This window comes from Dermochelys coriacea, chromosome 10, assembly GCF_009764565.3.
Source record: "Dermochelys coriacea isolate rDerCor1 chromosome 10, rDerCor1.pri.v4, whole genome shotgun sequence".
Classification (NCBI taxonomy): Eukaryota; Metazoa; Chordata; order Testudines; family Dermochelyidae; genus Dermochelys; species Dermochelys coriacea.
Window position 1 is genome coordinate 84,097,142 of NC_050077.1, and position 22,552 is coordinate 84,119,693.

General features: G+C 44.4%; 1 protein-coding gene across 10 annotated transcripts in view; it reads left to right on the forward strand.

The window, feature by feature from the left end:
• Positions 1 to 22,552, forward strand: part of ADAMTS7 (ADAM metallopeptidase with thrombospondin type 1 motif 7) — a 142,924-nt gene that overhangs the window by 59,613 nt on the left and 60,759 nt on the right. For 9 of the 10 annotated variants that reach the window (XM_043493474.1, XM_043493473.1, XM_043493476.1 and 6 more), the window contains 2 exons: positions 418 to 662; positions 11,656 to 11,797. In XM_043493474.1, coding sequence (XP_043349409.1) covers positions 418 to 662; positions 11,656 to 11,797 — 387 coding nt within the window. Of the gene's footprint in view, positions 1 to 417; positions 663 to 6,553; positions 6,571 to 11,655; positions 11,798 to 22,552 lie in introns of all 10 variants that reach the window. The other variant, XM_043493480.1, reaches the window with a different exon arrangement.

A 22,552-nucleotide genomic window follows, 5' to 3' on the forward strand; every position in this document is an offset into this window, starting at 1 on the left:
TCAGCTTAACAGAAGGTTTAAGAGGATTTGGATGGTCTATGTGGACAAAGTAGAAGCACGTTAAATGCTTTAAAAGCACATTAAATACAATGTGGACACAGTAAAGGTACATTAAATGCATTGGTCAAGGCTCAATGGGAACACTTTTAGTTCTGCAATGGAATGGACTAGCAGAGAACACAGGCTGGCTCCATGTAAGATTCTGCATGTGCCACACTGGACAGAAAGAGCTATTTTATCTAAGCCCCCCAGTACCCCCTGATGTTGAAATCAGCAGCTAAAAGACAAAATAGTCTGTTTAATCAGCTTGGCGGCTCTCATTGCTCTAGCGATTTGACCGGAAGTGATTGATTTATCTGGCATGGGGTTCTTCTGTTTGTCTGACTGCCTGAGATTGACAGTCAATGAAATTCCCAGGTTACGTTGACATTGGGATGATCCCAGCTGGAGCCCGGGAGATTAGAATTGAGGAAGTGGCAGAAGCAGGAAATTTCCTGGCCTTGAGGAGTGAAGATCCAGAGAAATACTTTCTGAATGGCGGGTGGACCATCCAATGGAACGGAGATTACAAAGTGGCTGGGACAACCTTCACCTATGAGAGGACTGGAAACTGGGAGAACCTCACATCCCCTGGGCCCACGGGGGAGCCCGTCTGGATCCAGGTACTTGTATGATGTTTTATTTTGCCATGTAGCCACATGTGACAGGTGCGAAGATCTGTGTGGGGCAGATCAACCTTCAGCAAAGCTCTTTACAAATATAAACTTAAAAAAATGCCTGCGGCAGCTAGTAAAGGCACTTAGTCCTTATTCACTGATAACATAGCTCTGATTATTATTAGTAGTATTATAATATTGCCTTGAGACTCCAACCAAAATCTAGGCCCCATTGGGCCCCACTGGCTGTACATACACCTAAGTCCCTGCTCCAGAGAGCTTACAATCTAAATAGACATGATGGACAAAGGAATTATCTTCCTTTTACAGAGGGGGAACAGAGAATTAAGTGACTTTGCTCAAGGTCACACAGGAATTCTGTGGCAGAGCTGGGATTTGAACCCAGAGCTGCCAAGGCCTTATCCATAAGACCATCCTTACCCTTGATTAGGGAAGCATTAAGTTTTAAAGCAGAGCAAATGCCTTATCATGCCAAATTGGGTAGAATTTCTCTCCAGTATGATTTCAAATCTGAGCCTATCAAAATATTTTCAATTTGTGGTAATTGCAGCTAGTGGAATAATTTTGATTTTCCTCGCTGATTCCAATTTAAGCAGTTGCTCTGGTTAGACAGCACACTTACAGCTATGCACAACAGAACCTGGCAAACCTACCGCCAGATCCTCCCGAAATGAAGTGTGCATTTGGTGGACCTCAGAGCAACAGACTGTTAAAAGTCTCACGCAAGGAAAACGCTGGCCTGGTGATCACACCGTCTCGCTGCTGCTTGAGCTGAGGAACAGGAGCACTTGCATTCGTAGCCTGCAGAGCCAAACCACAAGCACTGTTAACCCTCTAAGGGAACTCGGCTGTACTGTGCTGGCAGTCAGACACCTTAGACTCTGGAAATCCCTTCTGCTCTTCCCTTTCCCATCAGAACTCACAGCTGCCTGTGGGATTTCTCTGTAGAAGAGCATAGTATGCCTAGCTCTCTCTGCTCATGGGGCAGTCAGAATTTCACCGCAAACTGGCGCTTAGACGGCGACTAGTAATCATGCATGTTTCTTTGGGAATAACTGTAATTAGCAGCCAGAAGGATTCGCTTGATCTGATACACATATTTCCAAATTAGTGGGTGGATCCAGCCCACGTTCTTTCCAGCTGAAACTAATCCCAAGAGCAGCATTCCTCAAAATATTTACACAGGAGAAAGAAATGTCTATTTCCTGAATCCTTTTTCTTATTTCCTGGGGAAAGGGGAAAGAGATCACAACATTTTTAATAGGGTTAACAGAGCCCTCAAGATGAAACAGTGCTTTGACATAAGACCCCTTGGCCTAGATGCCCTTCCTGAATGCAGCAGCAGTGTTGGGTTGGGTTGCAATGCAATGCCATGACAATGCCATCAACCCATGACAATGCAGTATTGTGACCTGGTGGCATCTCGCCAGCCCCTCAACCATCCTGTAACCAAAAGTCTTGGTATGAGGGTCAGCCCATGGCCTGCACTAGGACACTAGCCATTCGGAGTGGGGGCTGATGGCTACAAATATATGTATACAAATATAACACTTGGGTTGCAGTGTTAAAGGCTCTGCAAATCAGCCTACTTTGTGGGTGTAACATTGGCCCCGGATGCTCATGGGAGTGAGGTTAAAACCACAAACGATGAGAATCTCTTACTCAGGGCAAAATCCAGACCCTCCATTCTCCCCAGCCTCCAAGAGTCATGTTTCTAGGCTGTAAAGAGGCCTTTCTCATTAACACAGCTCTGTAATAGCAGCAAGAGGGGAGCACCAAGAAACTTTCCAAGGCAAATAGAGACAAAGATTTTGCCCCCTCTTATTTTAAGTTATTGTTTCACCCTTTGGCTCGAGGAGATAAGCCAAAGTTCAGAGCCTTGCAGGGTTGCTTTCGTTAGAATAATAAATTGATGATATGCATCAGGTATATTCTCGATGCTATCTTGTTTATTTACCAAAAATGTACCCAAAATCCTGTCTCCCTGAACACAGCAGAAACAAGCAGCAGCTGGCAGTTTCCATGCTCAGAAATCCCCAAGTCTGACACTCCAGTGAGCTCTGTGCCCAAGAAGCCCTGTCCCTCTGCTTCCACTCCAGGTCATACTCAGAACTCCTTCCCCTGTCTTTCTGCCTCCAGCATACACAGCCTGGAACCAATATCCCAGCCCCTGCACCTGCCCCCAGGGAAACTCCTCAGCCCACATGGTTTAGCTATGACCTACCATGTAGCCTAGTACTGGGTGCTAGTCACACAGTCCCCAGCTGGTTTTACTACAGGGCTCGATTGTCCTTCCATTGAGCCTGAAAGTGAGTGCCTGCCCCATTGGCTTTAACGAGGTCTGTGATGGTCTTTGGATCCCAGACCCCTTGCTGGAAGCCATCAGCACCTTTCAGAGTAACATTACACAGGGATCAGCTGCAGCTCGAATTATGAATCTAAATTTTCATTTGGGGATTCCAAAAAAGTCTTGTCCAGAGACTTTGGAGACCCCAATACAATTCCCTCCTCTGCCACAGGCTTCCTGCGAGACCTCAGGCAGGTCACTCAGCTTCTGTGTGCCTCAGTTCCCTGTCTGCACAATGGGGCTAACAGCACTTCCCCCCTCTCAGGGCTATTGGGAGGATAAATTCATTACAGCATGTGAAGTGCTTTGAGATCTACCGAAGAAAAGCGCTATAGAAAAGGTGATTATTCGCCATCCATTCAGATTTTGCTCCTGTGGTTCAGCAGGTCACCAGACCCACCGCGAAGGAATTGGAGTTCTGCTGTGTAATTCAGCAGACTCTTGTTTGTAGGGCAGGAGGCTCCTCTTCACTTCTGCCCATTCCCTTTATCTGTTAATCTAATTACTTACTTTTAGCAATGGGAACAAAGTTTCTGTCTCCTGCCCAAACTTCTGCTCAGTGTGAACCTCCCTCATACTAACTAGCGGGTAGGTTTATGTCTTTCAGGTAGCCAGACTCACTTTACTAATGAAGTTTTGATCATTTTTCCTTTTAAAACACGAGCTCTTCTAGGACCAGCCAGCCATCCCCTCTCCTTCACGTTTAAATACCTTTCCAAGCAGCACTACTTTGCAATAAAGGCCCCGTGTCACTATTTACATTAACTAACTCAATTGTCAGAGGCTTCTATTTACGCAGGCTCAAAATTTCATTCCAGCTGGATCTCTGCCAACTTAACTTCCAGCACAGGAGTGAGTCTTTACTGACTTCTCCTCTCATTTTACACCACTTTACAACTGCGTCACTGTTTGACTTCAATGGAGCTATGATTGTTATACACCAGTGTTAGTGGAGAAGGCTGATAAAATGCTGCCCAGAGACAGCTCCATGAGGGGAAAGGAGCCCCTACACAGAGTGACACTGCAGTGGTCTCCTGGGGACAGGCTTATGTGGAATTTGGACTTCAAGTTCCAGCGCAAACCAGTCAGACCCCGGGACATTCAGAACAAAGCCTGAGCTTTCCACTTGCCTACATCCTGTCCAGTCATCGGCCGATCTCGCTGTGGTAGGAGCTAAGGACAGCGCTCCACCGTAGTCGTGAATTTTTGTTGGCTTTTGTCAACTCTTGAGTTTTCAAGGTGTGGGGGCGAGAACGTCAGAAATCATTGAATCATAGAAACGTAGGAGTGGAAGGGACCTCTCAAGGTCATCTAGTCTATCCCTTTGGTTTGAGGCAGGACCAAGTCAGCTTAAAGACAGCATCCCTGACAGTGTTTGTCTAACCTGTTCTTAAAAACCTCCCGTGACAGGGATTCTACAACCTCCCTGTTCCAGAGCTTATCTATCCTTATAGTTAAAAAGGTTTTTCTACTGTCTGACCTAAATTTCCCTGGCTGCAGATTAAGCTCATTACTTCTTGTCCTACCTTCAGTGACCATGGAGAACAATTGATCCCCATCCTCTTTAAAACAGCCCTTAACACATTTGAAGACTGGTATCAGGTCCCCCCTCAGTTTCCTTAAACATTTCCAGCCCTTTTAGCCTTTCCTCACAGCTCAGCTTTTCTAAACCTTTTATTGTTGCTCTCTTCTGGATTCTCTCCAGTTTACCCACATCTTTCTTAAAGTGCGGCACCTGGAACTGGACACAGTGCTCCAGCTGAGGCCCCACTGGTGTTGAGAGAGCAAGACAATTATCTCACATGTCTCACATACCACAATCCTGTTAATACCCCCCAGAATGACATTAGCCTTTTTCGCAGTGGCATTACATTGTTGGCTCATATTCGATTTGTGACCCACTGTAACTCCCCCAGATCCTTGTGAGCAGTACTGCTCACCTAACTATCATTACCTATTTTGTACTTGTGTGTTTGATATCACTGCACATAACAGAAAATGAAGCCCTAGTTCTGGGGATCAGCTAGGGGGACCTCAGCATAGGAAGGAGAGGTTATTGTTACACGTGTGTGTTCCTAAAAAGTCAGTGTACATTTTAAGAAATCCACTGCACAAACAAGTCTGCTGGGCAGCAGGGATGGGGGAGGGGTGGGAATAGGTCCTTTGCCCTGGTTATTTCAAATGTTAATTTCAATAGGCTCTTTTCTTTGCTTAGACTAGAGCAAACAACCGAGGGAGCAGAGGGAGCAGTTAATGAATTTCAGAGTTTATTTATTCCAATGGCGCGCTGTTTACTTTAACTTTCCCCTCCTTTGCCTCTCATCCCACCCCACCCCACCCCACCCCCAGATTGACAAGAGAAGTCTTTTTTTCTTTTCCCAAATGATGAGAATGCATATTAGGGTTCCTCCAGCTGGTCGGTTACTCAGGAGTTCTAACTCCAAAGTTGCCCATGTACCCTGGGCTCTCCTGTGACTTGACTGGGCAGCCTGAACTCACTTTTGTTGTCCTTAGTCCCCAGGAATGCTTTTCACAAATATGTACCTTTGATTCCCCATTCGAGGAACACGCTGAATAAGAGCAAGACTTGAATCCCCAAAAATCCCTTCTCAGTGGCAGTTACAGAAGATCTGGTGCTTATTTGAAAATTGCCGTGTTCTGCAAACAAATCCTACCATTTTACTTGTCACCCTACTCAATGTAAAAGCATTGCCAGAGGTATTATGTTTCAGCGCCACTTTATCTTTTAATTGGCTGTGCATGGCTTTTTGGGGGGCTATCAGTCTATACGAAGAGATGGTCTGAAATGTGACAAGGAAATTGCATAATTTTAAAGCAATTATTTCTATATGGATTGCACAGAAGCCAATTCTCATCCCAATTTTCAGCTATGGATCTGGCTGTGCACATCCACATACTCACAGCTGCAGATGCCAGCCCTGGTTGGTTTAACACAAAGTCTCCCAGTTGACGGAACATCTCGAAGTTTTTGAATGGGAGCTACCTGAGAACAGTTCTCGTTAGACTATGAGCCTGACCCTTCTATTGAAATCAATGGGCACTTTGCCACTGACTTTCATGTCAGTAGAACCAGCCTCTACCCCCTTGTGGTTCACAGTCTGTTCATTTCTAATGACTGCAGTTCTACATCTGAACAATCAGTTGCCCAAAGGTTCACACAGAGTGCAGCATACGATGATGGTTCTTTGAAATACAGCCAGAGCGAATCACACGTGGGCATTTGGGTTTATTTGTTGATTTAACTGAATTATTCCATTTTACTGCCCCTTAATACATGGAAAGACAGATTGCATCTGCTTTGTGAGCTATGTTAATTCAAGGGGGAAAAGCAAAGGAAAAAGGAAATAAGAGACTCCCTCGGTGCAAGGCAAGTTGTTCTCAAATACCTGAAGGGAAGGAAGGGGCTCCCTAGGAGTTCTTGGCTTTGTAATTTTGCAGCTAGATGCTTAGACCACAGATTTCCCTACTTAATTATTTCCCCTTGTGTTTGCATTCACGTCCTTTGCAGGCTGCCTGCGTAAAAAGGTAAGGACAGCAACAGCTGACATGAGACGCCTGCCTGTATCCTTTCCCTGGGATGCCAGGTTTCGCTGTATGTGTCAAATGGAACCCCAACCCCAGCATCCACAGCCTTATGACATTCCCTTCCACGAGTGGGGTGGGAGGGAGACGGGAGATCCTGGGGCTAACCCTCTGCTTCCTTGAACTTTGTGTTGTCATTTACGCCTGTGCAAGGTGAGGGCTTGACCCTCTGCCTGCTGAAGTCAGTGGTGCAAGATCATGCACTCAGTGCCGCGTGGGTGTTTGAAGTCACCACTGGTGTAAGTAAGTGGGGAATTCTGGTTGGATATTGTTTCATGCCCACTTTGTACAGGTGCACATGGCAGCAGAAGGTGCAAAGCAGTGCACTATCAGGCCCTATATTCTTATTTTCCCTGTATTATTTGAGTGTTATGTCTTCTATTTGCAATGAATGTGTTTTCCATCATGCATTATGCCACCACCAGGTTTTGACAGTCCTCTTCCAGGAGCTAAATACTAGTTTCTGTCTCTACTTGTAAACAAAAACCTGTAGGCAAAGTATCTCAGCCCAACCTGGGACACCCTTCTTCATGCTCTTGCAAATCCAAGCCTTTCCTTGCAGAAGTTAATTGTAGAGCAAGTCATGCGTTCCCAAGCCTCGCTGGCCAAAGGGTCTATGCTATGCTTCATGGCACAAAAGTTTTGCATAATTGGCCAAACTCTCAGGCAGCATAACCCTGGCAATCCAGCCAGTGGCTTTTATTTATTTATCTTATAGTTAATTAAATATTAACTATAAGAAGTGCCTGATACTGCTGCCATGTTATGGGACCCTTCCAGTCCCTGACAGAGTTTGGCTAAGTGGTTCAAGACCTCTTAATACTGTATTTTCACTTTCTTGATGGCACCTCATGCTCCTTAGGTGCCTTTTCCTGCATGTTGGAGCTACCAGTTTACCATGATGGGTTAGAAGTGGTGGTTAGGTAAGCAGCAACCTATGGTACTTTGGCCATGTTTTCTGCTTTGATGGAAAGGCTAGTTTGTATTAACACATCTGCTTACTTGATATTTATCATTTTTAGAAAGAAATAAGAGAAATCATAAAGTTTTCTTGTCCTAACATTGTCAGTATCGTTTTCCCTTGTTAATGTTAACCATTCAGAATGCCTTACACCAGAAAATCTCTGAAAAGCTTCCTGGGATTTGTAACCTAATTAAAACCTTCTGACAACGAGGTTTCACTATTCATCAGAAGGTTCTTGGAAGGAAGCCCTCTGCTCCACCAAAGTTCCAAGAACAACAGAGCTTTGGCGATAATGGAAGCACTTAGGCTAAGAAAACAAGGCTAAGCCCACAAGCTTTCATGAGTGCTGTGGCTTTACTGATTGGTATGTGAGGCAGCTTGGATTGAATTGATATTAACCAGTGAATCCATTTCAGTCATGCGGAGATCGAGCCCCACATTTCACATGGGAGGAATGCATAACATTTTTGCAAGTGTGTTTTTGCTAACTGAAGATTGTTCTGGGTACTTATTTCATCTCCACTATTTTCCAGCTCTCTGCGCTAGCAATTCTTAGACCACTGCAAGTCAACGTGACTCTGCTTTGCTTGGTGCCATATCACCAGGGGCTATGGTCTCAACAGATTATATTTGCTAACCAGAGTTGGGTATGGGCAGTATTTGGTTGGGAGACCTCCAGGGAAAACCCAGATGCTTCAGGAAATGGTGTTAGTCAGTGGCACTTTTGTCTCCAAGTCAGTAGGGTTAGCCACCCACTTTATTCAGATGTTCATGACAACAGTGGAAATGACATAGGCCCAGAGAGTTATTTTAAAAACAAATGTATTTTAATTCCTCTTAAAAAGATTTAACCAAAGACCTCATTTTATGTTTGACCAGCTCAAATGCTTCACAGCAACGACTTCTAGAACATGCTGCTGCCAGAAGATTTTTGTTCCCACTCTCTCGTCACCTATTAAAATACAAACTTGAATTGCATTCCCTTCTGGCTTCCCTCTCACACCATCTTAAGACAAGTCAGTTTTAATGGTTCACACATAACAGTGTTTTTCCTGATGTTCTACAGCATCAGCATTTCTTCTCTGCCTTTCTCTGGGGTGACAACAGCCAGTCTCGCCTACAAAGCCAGGAAAAGCAAGAACCTCAGAAATTCCCATCGCTTATAAAATTATTCAATGGAGATCTCAGGAAAAGTAATTTACACAAACTAGCCTTCAGGCAGCTCAGAACCAGGTAATCAGGCAGACATCCAATGGCTCCCCTCTGGTCCATGCAAAAGTTTGGTATGTTCCACAGAGCGTAGAAGAGTTCATCTACTGAGTCTTCAATTAACATAGCCTGTTCCCATTCTCCTTTCATTCAGTTAGGACTAAAGATGAACTTCAGCCTGCACTCTGGAGCCAAAACCCTTCTCCCTTTTGGGAAAGCTTGGCCCTGAACTTCATGGCTTGCCCTTTATATAAGGAACTGAACCATACCACCAAGAACTTTGGGAAAGTCCTGATCTGGCCTGCACTTGGCAGCTTGGCCTCATCTCTAATTAGAAGGGAATGCCTTTAATTATTTCCTAACCATAATATCCTTGCAATGGCTAATTTTAACACCACCAACCTTCACTAAGCTGATGTGGTGCTAGGAGGCACTGTGCTTTGGGGGGCAAGGTCTGTCAGATAAGACATAAAACCAAAGTCCTAACAGTCTGGACCCTTATCAAAGGTCCTATGGAACTTTTATGGGGGAGAAGGGAAGACAAAACAAGAGGTGTGAGCTCCATGGATGAGAGTAGGTCTCAGTTGGATTAATGGCATTGCACCTACCACAATTTCCCTGTTGCTTCGCTTGGATTTGCTAATTTTGTCCCTCTGTTCTAAAACTCCTGGGCAGCATTACTGGAGTAATTGTGATGGCTGCAGCTCAGTGGTGGGGGAGGAGAAGTGATCTTTATAAACACTTTATTTTTGTACTTTCAAAAGCACTTTGTTGCTTGCAGAAGGTGCTGTGTGAATCAATGTATAACAACAGGTTTCAGAGTAGCAACCGTGTTAGTCTGTATCCTCAAAAAGAAAAGGAGGACTTGTGGCACGGTCAAGGTTCTGTCCCCACTCTGAACTCTAGGGTACAGATGTGGGGACCTGCATGAAAAACCCCCTAAGCTTATTTTTACCAGCTTAGGTTAAAACTTCCCCAAGGTACAAACTATTTTACCTTTTGCCCCTGGACTTTATTGCTGCCACCACCAAGCGTCTAACAAATATATAACAGGGAAAGAGCTCGCTTGGAAACGTCTTTCCCCCCAAAATCCTCCCAAACCCTGCACCCCCATTCCTGGGGAAGGCTTGATAAAAATCCTCACCAATTTGCATAGGTGAACACAGACCCAAAACCTTGGATCTTAAGAACAATGAAAAAAGCAATCAGGTTCTTAAAAGAAGAATTTTAATTGAAGAAAAAGTAAAAGAATCACCTCTGTAAAATCAGGATGGTAAACACCTTACAGGGTAATCAGATTCAAAATATACAGACAGGTTTCAGAATAGCAACCATGTTAGTCTGTATTCGCAAAAAGAAAAGGAGTACTTGTGGCACCTTAGAGACTAACAAATTTATTTGAGCATAAGCTTTTGTGAGCTACAGCTCACTTCTTCGGATGCATTTGATGAAGTGAGCTGTAGCTCATGAAAGCTTATGCTCAAATAAATTTGTTAGTCTCTAAGGTGCCAAAAGTACTCCTTTTCTTATTGCGAAAACATAGAGAATCCCTCTAGGCAAAACCTTAAGTTACAAAAAGACACAAAAACAGGAATATACATTCCATTCAGTACAACTTATTTTATCAGCCATTTAAACAAAACAGAATCTAATGCATATCTAACTAGATTGCTTATTAGCCATTTACAGGAGTTCTGACCTGCATTCCTGCTCTGGTCCCGGGAAAAGCAGCACACAGACAGAGAGGCCCTTTGTTTTCCCCCCCTCCAGCTTTGATAGTATCTTGTCTCCTCATTGGTCATTTTGGTCAGTGCCAGTGAGGTTATCCTAGCTTCTTAACCCTTTACAGGTGAAAGGGTTTTTCCTCTGGCCAGGAGGGATTTTAAAGGTGTTTACCCTTCCCTTTATATTTATGACAGGCACCTTAGAGACTAACACATTTATTTGAGAATAAGCTCATGAAAGCTTATGCTCAAATAACTTTGTTAGTCTCTAAGGTGCCACAAGTCCTCCTTTTCTTTTTAATGTATAATAAGTTTGCTACACTTGGCCAGCTGGGTAAATTATATGGCCCGAGCTATAGATGAGATCAAACTAGATAATCACAATGGTTCCTCCTGGCCTTCGAACCGATAATTATGAATTATCCAGGCCCACCTCCTCATTTCCTTCACTGCTGCAGTTGAATCAGCCAGGGAATGACATCTCTAGAGTAATGTCAGATTTGTTGCCAGTAATCCCCTGAACAAGAGGCTAAAGGTCAGATTCTGAGTTCATGTTAGGGTTACCAGATAGTAAGTGGGAAAAATCAGGACACCTTTTTTTGGGGGGGGGTGTAATAGTTGTGTATATAGGACAAAGCCTCTAATGGCGGGATGGTCCCGATAATATTAGGACATCTGGTCACCCTAGTTCATGTACACCCAGTGTCAATGAAGTAGCTCTGCTCAAAGTATTGGCACTAAAATTGACCCAGAATCGGTGTGTTCTGGTTGAGCTTTTCAGCATTTAAAGACCCTCCCACGCTGCAGGGGCCTAGAGCTCGTGCTCCAGCCTGAGCTCAGAAGATTACATGGCAAGGAAACAGTCCGACAGCATGACTCCATGAGTCCAAGTCAGCCGGCACATCCAGCCGCAGATTTGTCTTTGCTGTGTAGACAACCCCTAAGGGCCTTGTGTATTGAACAATACTCTCTCCAGTCTTCTCCAGATCACTGTATCACATGCAAGTATGTTTGTGTATGTTATGCTGCTGCTTAGCAATGTCTTGACCTATACTAGATGCCGAAAAGCCCAATCAATGCCAACAGAAATTGCTGAATGAGCTGTGACTTGGTTTGATTGTCTCCTCACAGCTGTTGTTCCAGGAGACGAACCCAGGGGTTCGATACCAGTACACTATCCGAAGGGAGTCTGACCATGAGAATGAGATTCAGCCCGCAGAGTTTTTCTGGCGATACGGCTCCTGGACTAAGTGCACTGCCACATGTGGGACAGGTAAGTTTGTCATCCTTTTCATGTCGACCTTATACACTTAAAACCAGTAGCTTTGCTCTCACACACTACTTTACAATAGGTTTCAGAGTAGCAGCCGTGTTAAGTCTGTATTCGCAAAAAGAAAAGGAGTACTTGTGGCACCTAGAGACTAACAAATTTATTTGAGCATAAGCTTTCGTGAGCTACAGCTCACTTCATCGGATGCATTCAGTGGAAAATACAGTGGGGAGATTTATATACATAGAGAACATGAAACAATGGGTGTTACCATACACACTGTAACCAGAGTGATCACTTAAGGTGAGCTATTACCAGCAGGAAAGCGGGGGGGGGGAATCTTTTGTAGTGATAATCAAGGTGGGCCATTTCCAGCAGTTGACAAGAACGTCTAATGAACAGTGGTGGAATAGAGGTGATTTTTGTAAAGTATTCTACGCATATAGAAACCAAAGAGTTCTGGTACAGCACATCCCATCTGAAATCAGTTTTATTAACTAGTCCACTGATCAGATCTGTATGATGCTAAAATATTGTCATAATCATTAGGGGTTACCATCAAAGTTAATCACAGGTTTCAGAGTAGCAGCCGTGTTAGTCTGTATTCGCAAAAAGAAAAGGAGTACTTGTGGCACCTTAGAGACTAACAAATTTATTAGAGCATAAGCTTTCGTGAGCTACAGCTCACTTCATCGGATGCATCAAAGTTAAGGTACCAGAATCGGTCTAAAGTTCCAGTGAGAGACTGCTGAATTGGAATTAATTTGCAAACTGGATACAATTAACTTAGACTTGAATAGAGACTGGGAGTGGATGAGTCATTACACAAAGTAAAACTATTTCTTCATGTTATTTCTCCCCCCACCCTCCCCACCCCCCACTGTTCCTCAGATGTTCTTGTTAATTGCTGGAAATGGCCCACCTTGCTTGTCACTGTGAAAGGTTTTCCTCCTCCCCCCCCCTCCTGCTGGTGATGGCTCATCTTAAGTGATCACTCTCCTTACAGTGTGTATGATAAAACCCATTGCTTCATGTTCTCTGTGTATGTATATAAATCTCCCCAATGTATTTTCCACCGAATGCATCCGATGAAGTGAGCTGTAGCTCACGAAAGCTTATGCTCAGATAAATTTGTTAGTCTCTAAGGTGCAACAAGTACTCCTTTTCTTTTTGTGAATACAGACTAACACAGCTGCTACTCTGAAACCTGTCGTGGGTACAGTGTAACCTCCCCAGTAAATAGGTCTGAAACATGCCGGTTCTGGCCAAATCTCTATAAACATCATGTTTAAAGGGAACAAAACAAAATAATTCATTTGTGCCACATTTTACATCACAACCTAGGAAATACACATCAGAACAGTTTGCTGACATTTGTCTTAGAAACTCTTTGGCCTTAGGTTTCAGTGGGTTTCTAACACAGAAACAGCTGCTTGGGTCATAAATATCCAGACCAGACCCCCTGCGGAGCTCAGGCGCTTGGAGTCTGCACTTTATCAGCTTTTTCCTCTTAACTTGGTGTCCTGTTACCATGCTGGTTGCCTGGAGGTTTCAGGGCCTTCTGGTTGATTCAGACAAAAGAGTTTTAGAGAAGTTGAAAAAACATAAAATTGCCTGTATTTGGGTTTGCACAACACTATTTTAAAAAAACAATTTCAAGCATCTCACAGAGGATCAGATTTGAGAGATTCCATGGAAATGCCTCATCCCAGCAGATCCCTGAAGCATGCAGGGCAAGGCTCATACTCTTTCTTGATCTATATCCATGATTCGCCATTCCCTCCACAGCTTTCTCCTATGCTCTCCTCCTCCTCCTCCCTGGTGATCAGTCTGTCTGCTTCAACAGCCTGTTTCAGGATGTGTGTAATGGGCTACTCACCATGAGGTGCCCTCTCGCAGCCAGACATCACAGCTTTCTCACTGAGCTAGTGCCCCCTGCCAATGGTCATGCCAACACCTGGACTGTGTCTCTGCATAGTAACTCGGCCCTGCAGCCGGGACACCATCTTTCCAGGGCCCAGTTGTCCCAAACTAAAAGTCTAAAAATGTCTCTCACGGAAACAAAAATTCTTCCACCCTTACTGGGGCTTTTCCTCAGCCAGGCTTCAGCTCAGCCTGCTGGGCTCCACACCCCCTCTAACTGGCAGGAGACCCCAGTCCCACCATCTGCTCTGGGGTCCAGACCAGGACCCGCTCCCAAAGAGCTAGCTCCCAAACACCCTGTCACCCAGTCAAAGCAATCACCCCTCATCTGACCTTTCACTCCTCGTCCTCCAAGGGAACCCACACAATACCCTCCAAAGCCAAGCCTGGGAACTTAAATTCACAACTCTGCTAGACACTATAAACCATGGACTCAGCAGAGACCCTGATTGTATGGCTCATCACAACACTTTGTAACACACCCCACTGTTTACTAACCCTTAATTGCCCACTTCATTTTAAATTTAAATGGTCTCTTATAGCATGTGTAAACCTCTTATGCTTGACAATCTGTCCCAACTTGTATTTAGCTCAGACACTCTGTTTTCCTTCCGTAGACCTGAAGAAGAGTTCTTTGAAGGTCTAAAGCTTGTCCCTTCCACCAACAGAAGTTGGTCCAGTAAAAGATATTACCTCTCCTACTTTGTCTCTCTCATATCCTGGGACAAATACAGCTCCAGCACTGCCAATGTACATTTTGCAATGTTAATTAATGACACTTGGTCAGGCTGCAAGTAAACTACAAGTCTCAGTGAGTTTCCAAACTGGAAGAATAATGGAGACAATTTATTTGACAGTTAGAAGAGTGGGAGGCTAAGGGGTGTACAGCTGTCTGTGAGTTTTACAGAACCACTTGTCCAATATGAGGAAGGTTAAACTTTCAAGTGTTTGTTACAGAGATACAGCAGAGAGGCATATACATTGCTACATGTCTTTGAACTTTAGATTTCTTTCCTATGATCCCATGGCTCCCTTGGGAGGTTGAAGCTTTTGAGGTGTGTAAACGTGTGTGGTCCTCTATCTCCTCGCCAGCTTCTCAGAGGCAGCAGAACACTTTGTTTTGATTTTACTCCATAAACAGAAATGAGAAGAATCTGCCTCTTGTTTTGGTTTTGGCTTTATAATGACATATTATCTTCCTTTCTCATTGGTTTTGAGGGTGAGCGGCGACATAGCATGGGGCTATTATGAGAACTGTGGTCTAGCAGCTGAATGTAAAACTTTGGTTTTGTGTAGCTGCCTTGCAGAGAGGCTCACACTTGAGTGCACAGTTTGCAAATGTAGGAGCCAGCGCTGCACTGCTGATGGCCTTATTCAGAAGCCATTCAGGATTATATTACATTATTATTATGGTCAGTATTTCCCACTGCTCAGAGAGAGAGAGAGAGATTTAGTGACCTGGGTACATGGAAAGTTTGTGGAAAATCTTACATGATTTTCCTCTTTGTCCTTCACACACACAGCATTAGTGTGTCCACTAATCCCTGTGGAAAGTCATTAGAAGCTGAAACGCTGCCTAGGACACATTCTTTATTTTGAAAGGACATATTAAAACCTGCCTTAATGATCAGCTATGTCAGGGCGCTCACCTATTTCATTCTTTTAACTGAATTTTATGTTTTACGCACCAAGGCACCTTCATTCTCCAAAGAAACATTTTTTCCTGTCCTGCAGTGGGTTCTAAGAAACCTGTTTCTAACTGAATTGTTCTTGTAATCAGTTGAGAATGTTTAAAAAGTCTGCATAGCCATCTCTTATAGCTCCCCTGAGATTGGTACCTTGAGATGTATGGACAGCAATCTCACACGGCATTAGGCACACATCTTGTAAATATTTTTGGAACTTCCAAGTGGTCATTTCTCTTTTTAAATAAATGTAAAAAATAAAGTATCTGACCCAAGTATGTAAAGATAAAGGGGCCCAATCTTTGCTCCCACTGAAGTTCATGGGAGATGTTTGCCATTATCCTTAACTGGAGCAGGGTTGGCGGGTAATACACACACACACACAGTCATAAGGCAGATTACATTTCCAGCAGTCCAAAGATGCTTTTGCCATCTGAGAAAACTTTATCCCTACAACTCCTAATTCTTAATGTAACCTAGTGGCCTGCGCCAGCTGTTTCAGCCAAAGAAACTCTGCACTGAGTAGATCCGTAATAACTTATCCCCAGAGAACGTTTCCACCTAGCCCCCAATGGTTAGAGGTTGGCATATGCCCTGAAACATGAGGGTTCATGGCACATCTCAAACTCCTAAATTTTTACACTGGATCTACACTTGGTTGGGACTAGTACCTCGAATAGCCCACTGCTGTGTGATGAAGGATCGAGATGAGAAAGAGAGAAGTTAGCTCACTCATTTTTATTTATAATCCGTTTCACTTTGGGATTTACTTGTTTGTTTTAATTTATCATGTTTCAAAATAGATGGAAGAGGAAATAAGATGGTCAGACAGAGTCACAGCTACCCAACCTGCCCCACTGAGTTGATCCTGATCCTATTTACACCAGAGTGAATCAGGAGTCACTCTGTTGAAGTCAATGGAGATGTAAAAGTGGTGTGAAATCGGAATCAGGCCCATTGATTTCCATGGGGGAGCGGTCTGGGAGGGCATTTACTACTATCATCTAATGCAATAGGGCTAAGCTGCAGTGTCACCGTTTGCCCTCGGAGTTACAGGTCTGTCCATTCCTTTCCCTTGCTGCATGGGGGGAAGCTGCATCAGTCATACTCCCAGCATAGCTTATTTCCCACTTGGCTTGAGCATGTCAGCTGCTCTGGCTGGCATTTTAGGGGGCTGTGCTGCTGCCCACCACACCACCACCACCCACACAGGAGCAGGAACAGCAGTCTGATGGCAGCCAGGGCTCTCCTCTACCCACCGTGATGCTGGAAGCATCATGCCACATAGTAAGGGGGCTGAGAGCAACAATTGGTGCAAAATTCCCCTCGTCTGGACAAGGCCCCTGCAGCTCAGGTTCAGAGCACAGTGTTGTGGGAAAGCTTGTGCTGTGCTTGTCCTGTAAATAAACAGGCCTTCAGGCACCAGGGCTGCCAACCTCACACATTTCACAAGCGCCAAATACCCTTCGAAAATCCTCACTGACGAAGCTGAGCCCAGTGGTCTGGGAGTTTCCTCTTCTCAGCAGAGTCCAGGAATTCCCTCTGCCTCCTTACTTCACAGCATCTTGGTTTTATCATTAGTTACAGCTCTCCACAGTCACGGCAGAAGTGCGTGCTGCAAGAATTTAAAAAAAAAAAAAAGTATCAAATCAGCTTGTGGAACGTGAGGTCATCCTTAGCTGCATCTCCCCACCAGTGCTGCCAAATGGACGCAGGATGCTCGATCAGATGATTTAGCCATTCGCTGAGAGTGTCAAAAGATCAAGAGCTGGTTTCTTGCCAGTCAAAAATTTTTTTTTTTTGAGACTGTTGCCAAAAGTACAGCTGTAAAAAACGATATCCAATCACAGATGCAGGCTACCAGCCCGCCAACTGGGAGATGTCAGGGCTGCATGCTAGTGGGTCCCTGGAGTATGGTTGTCATTCGAACACTAAACAAGTCTCCACATCTCTTCCTTATTTGCAGGGAATCTTGGATGCTTTTGACAGCTTGTAGATAGGCCCTAGCCACAGCAAAACCAAAGAGCAAGCCCTGTGCACAGTCAAACACTGCAGCAGCTCACCAGAATCAGGGAGTGTGGGGTACTGATGGTTTCCACTCAGCTCAGCTGTAACAACAGTACTACTAGAGGGGGCTAGCGTTTCACAGCAGACACGTGGGTGAGATCTTCCACCCCGACTCGGACAGTGGTAAAGTCCACTGCTTACAGTAGGCTTGCGGTAGGTGTCTTACGCTGGGATGGTTTATTTGGAGACTCCGAGGCAGGCTATACAATTGAAGCGCTCCTTTGAGAATCACTGCCATTTCCGCTCAACAGGGCCCTGTTCTTGGTTAACCCATAGGCACTACTGTAGTAAACATGATTAATGATAAATAATACGAATATCTAGGGCTCACTCATACCTCACCTCTGTGCAGAACTGTATAGCTCAGAGGCACCTTCTGCTTTCTCCAACCCCTCCCATGAGCTGGGGACAGGGGCCATGCCAGCCCTTGCATTCTGGCAGCACAATGACATGAGTCTAATACCACTGCTAGCCCTAAATTCCCCCCCCCCCCCCAAGAGGAACAGAGGGAGCTTAAAGCAAGGGGATTAGCTCTGCCCAGCTAAGGTTCGTTGAGCTGGGCCCTCCCAGGGAAAGCATAGCTGCACCCTCTCAAACAACAAGCCAGAAACCAGATTCTCCTGGCTCTCCTGGAGGCTTTGTGCATGAAATACCCCTTCAGCTGGATGGGCCTCCAGAGCAAAATCTAGCCCAGAACATCTTCTAACACCCCACTAAGTTTTCATCCCACATGCATGGAAAAACTCTAGGAAATGTAGTGGAAAACAACAGCCTTTCTGTAGGTTCTCTGAACCACCCTATAGAATTTATTAATACTTGGGTTCTTTCCTGGCTCTGTTGCTGGCCTGCTGGATGACCTTGAGCAAGTCACGGCCCTGCTCTGTGCCTCAGTTTCTCCATCTGTCACATGTAAATCATGATAATGATGCTGACATGATAATTTGTAAAATGCTTTGAGCTCTGCTGATGAAAAGTGCTAGCTAAGAGCTGGGGATTATTATTATTATTTATTATTTCACTCTCTTTTAGGATGGTTCAAAAACTGATCGAAAGGACACAGTATAATTCTCTATTAAAAGTCTGTGGCCCACCCACCAGTGTAAATCAGCAGTGCTTCATTGTCGGTCGGTGGAGCTACACCTATTTACACACATTGAGGACCTGGCCCTGTATGTACTTAGCATAATTTCTATAGACCCTTGTTGGGTTCGTCCCTAGTAAATTCCACTGGACTCTTCGCTGAGGGAGATAATTTTTCTGCATTTTTTTTTCTGTCGCTGTTGAGTATAAAACATCTGCCTGTCCAAAGAAGCTATTCACTGCCTCTCTTCCCTGCTTAATTCATCCAGCGATGCCACAGGCCAGTATATATGAGATGAAAGGCACAAGTCAGAGTCCAGAAATACCAGCACTGAGGCATCACCAAGTGAATGTGGCAATGGCTGCAACTTGCTAGCAAAGATAACACATCTGTTTTATACCAGGCTTGTTGCTCTGAACTGTTTAAACACAGAGATAGATCATCAGCCATTGTGGCATACAGAAGGCCCATAAGGTTCATTGCAGTTAGTTGAGATTAAGGTAACCTGGCCTTGCCAAAGTTTATTGGAGTCCAGCAACAGTTCTTGACGTGGTTTAATCTCTACCCTGCAGTTCAGTGGTTTGACAAGCTAGCGCTTTTCTGATGACATCATTTCTACTCACAGCGTAGACAGGAAGAGAGGAAGGATGAGCCTGTGGTTCAAGGGCAGAAGTGGGAGTCAAGAGACCTGGTGTCTGTTCCCAGCTCTGGGACAAATCACTTAACCTTCTTGAACCTCAGGTTCCCTGTCTGGAGGATGGAGCTAATAATCACACCCACTAAAAGGTCTTTGGAGACTCCATTGATTAGTGTTTGTAAAGTGCTTTGAGCTCCTCAAATGGAAGGTGCTATAGAAACACAGAGGAGTTATTTACTGGTCTGTTGTTCTCACCTGTGATCACTAAAACCCGTCATTTTCACCTTACTCTTCTTAACTGTCCACCCTATAGCTACACCTGCAGAACATCTAACCCACTTCTTATCAACCCAGTGCAGGTGGCAAATGGTGCTTCCTCTTTCTTTGTGCTTCCCAGATCCCTCGCTTCCATCATCAACCCTGGCTGCACTGATTCAAACACTAGAGTCCTGGGTCCATTTCTACACCCTGAATTTACCTAGCAGAAAATGACCAGCCACTACAAGGGCATGACAACATTCCCTGCAATGTGTATTGATCATTTCAACTTTTACCAGCATTTTGTCCTGCCCACCTGTCTGTTCTGTACTCCAGGCCTTTCTCAGAAAGGCTCCAAAGCCCTGGTTGGTCTCAGCACAGTGAACTGCTGATTTATTTATTCTTTTACACCAAGGAAGTGTCTCCATGTCCGAAAGCATGTTCCTTTCTGGCTCTAGTAGCTTCTGGGAAAAGGGGCTGAAAGGAACATGTACATTGATAAACAGTGAGGAGTCCGGTGGCACCTTAAAGACTAACAGGTTTATTTGGGCATAAGCTTTCGTGGGCAAAAAACCCACTTCTTCAGGTGCATGGAGTGAAAATTACAGATACAGGCATAATATGTGCCAATATATTTATGCCTGTATCTGTAATTTTCACTCCATACATCTGAAGAAGTGCGGGGTTTTTTACCCATGAAAGCTTATCCCCAAATAAATCTGTTAGTCTTTAAGGTGCCACCGGACTCCTCATTTTTTTTTTGTGGCTACAGATTAACACAGCTACCCCTCTGATAATTGATAGTGACATTTCTGAAACAATATGCTCGCCTGCTAGTAATTTCAGACCCTTGTACCTTGCAGTACATTCTGTTTTAGTTCCCATGTAGTAATGAATTACTCTCTTTCCCAGGTTTCAGAGTAGCAGCCGTGTTAGTCTGTATTAGTCTCTTTCCCACCTAAGGAAAGAGGTTAAGGTTAGAGGGTAAGCCAGCCATGCTGTTAATGGGACTGCTTGTGCAAACAGTGTGACACCATCTTGTGATCCTATTAAATTCACTGGTCCAGCTCTGTAGGGCAAAGGTCACCCCCTCGAGGAAATGAAATCTGTGCGTCAGGCCAGGTTTTGTTACCTCCAGGGGGACAAAGCAAGCAGGTGCTGAACTGGGGATTTTTATTTTTCTTGTAACCTGCAGTTTATGGAGTGTGTTCTGGGCCTAACAAGCATTTACTGTGGGAACCATGGCCTTTGTCATTTCAGAGGCGACCAAGGCTGCATGAAGAATCTAGTGTAGGTGACTGAGTGAGGGGTGCTCATCTGGTGTAACTCAGCAGAGCACCGGTCACCTCACAGCAGCTGTGCTAATTTACACCATCTTTCACACTGGTGTATGTCAATGCTTATTGGTGAGATTAGCAAATCCATCAATACACGGGGGGCTGGCACACAGCTCCCATGATAAGCTGAGCTCTCTGCTTACCTGCGAGACACTGGGGTCCTTAGCTAGTTTTGAACATAAAGATTTTTCATAAGGGAAAAAAACACCTAACTAGTCAATGTTCTTGAGTGTGTTAGTTCTGCATCAACAAATAGAAGCAGCAAAATGATTCTGAGCCAGTTTAGAGGAATTCGAAGCGCTGGCAGAAAAATAATAAATTGAAACTCAACTAGGAAACATGCAAACTGTCCATTTAGGGGGAAATAATTACAAACTCTTAGACATGATAGAAGGGAGACACCTAGAAAGTCAAGAGGCTGAGGGTATTAGAGGTGACAGTGGGCAACAAACCAGACATGAGCTTGAAATAGAATATGGCTGGAGGAAAGGCTGGTGCCGTTTTGGGTTGTGGATGTTCATAGAATCATGGAATGATAGGACTGGAAGGGATCTCAAGAAGTCATCTAGTCCAGTCCCCTGCACTCGTGGCAGGACTAAGTATTATCAGACCATCCCTAGCCTGCTCTTTAAAATCTCCAGTGATAGAGATTCCACAACTCCCTGGGCAATTTAATCCAGTGCTTAACCACCCTGATGGTTAGAAAGTTTTTCTTAATGTCCAACCTAAACCACTCTTGCTGCAATTTAAGCCCATTGCTTCTTGTCCTATCCTAAAAGGTTAAGGAGAAACATTTTTCTCCCTCCTCCTTATATCAACCTTTTGTGTACTTGAAAACTGTTATCATGTCCCCTCTCAGTCTTCTCTTCTCCAGACTAAACAAACCCAATTTTTTCAATCTTCCCTCACAAGTCATGTGTTCTAGACCTTTAATCATTTTTGTTGCTCTTCTCTGGAGTTTCTCCAATTCATCCACATCCTTCCTGAAACGTGGCGCCCAGAACTGGACACACAACTCCAGCTGAGGCCTAATCAGTGCAGAGTAGCGCAGTGCCTTGCTTACAATTGGCAATATGTACAGAGGAGCAAAAACTATTCATGATTGCAAGTTGAGAAACCCTCCAGCTCCTCGAATGGTGCAGCTCCCTCCACCTGCAGAGAGATTGGTTCACAGCTGGTTTTTTGGTGGTTTTTTTTTAGTGTTTCAACTGTTTATAATTGAAAGGAAATGAAGTTTGTCATACACAATGTTGTCATAGGTAATAATGAACAACATGCCCATTGCAGGAAGAGTCAGCAGGGGATCTTTCTTATCCTTTCACCAGATGCTTCCTATTTTAGCTAGTCAAGGTTATGAGTAAGTGGATAGATACATGTTTGTTCATGCAAACAATTGTGTTAAAATAAGCTGGAGGGTCCAAAAAATTAAGCAAAACTCCCATTGACTTCAGTGGGACCAGGATTTAATGTAGGGAAACTTGCACTCCCCCAATGGAGTTGTTATCATAATTGCACTATGTTACAGAAATATCCTTATTATTGCACCAGACGCATGACATGATGAGCCTTTCCTCTGGGGTCAGATGGAGATGGTGGCATGTATAGATCATGCTACCTACATTGTTTCTGAGTCTCTACTGTTCAGAAATGCTTGGTATTGAGAGAGTCCGTTTATGCACCCACAGCCAGAAGAGGCTGTATGTAATTTACCTGATTGCTAAACCACATTGCAGAGAGCTTTTCCATTAGCGACACCTGCACTTGTGCAGC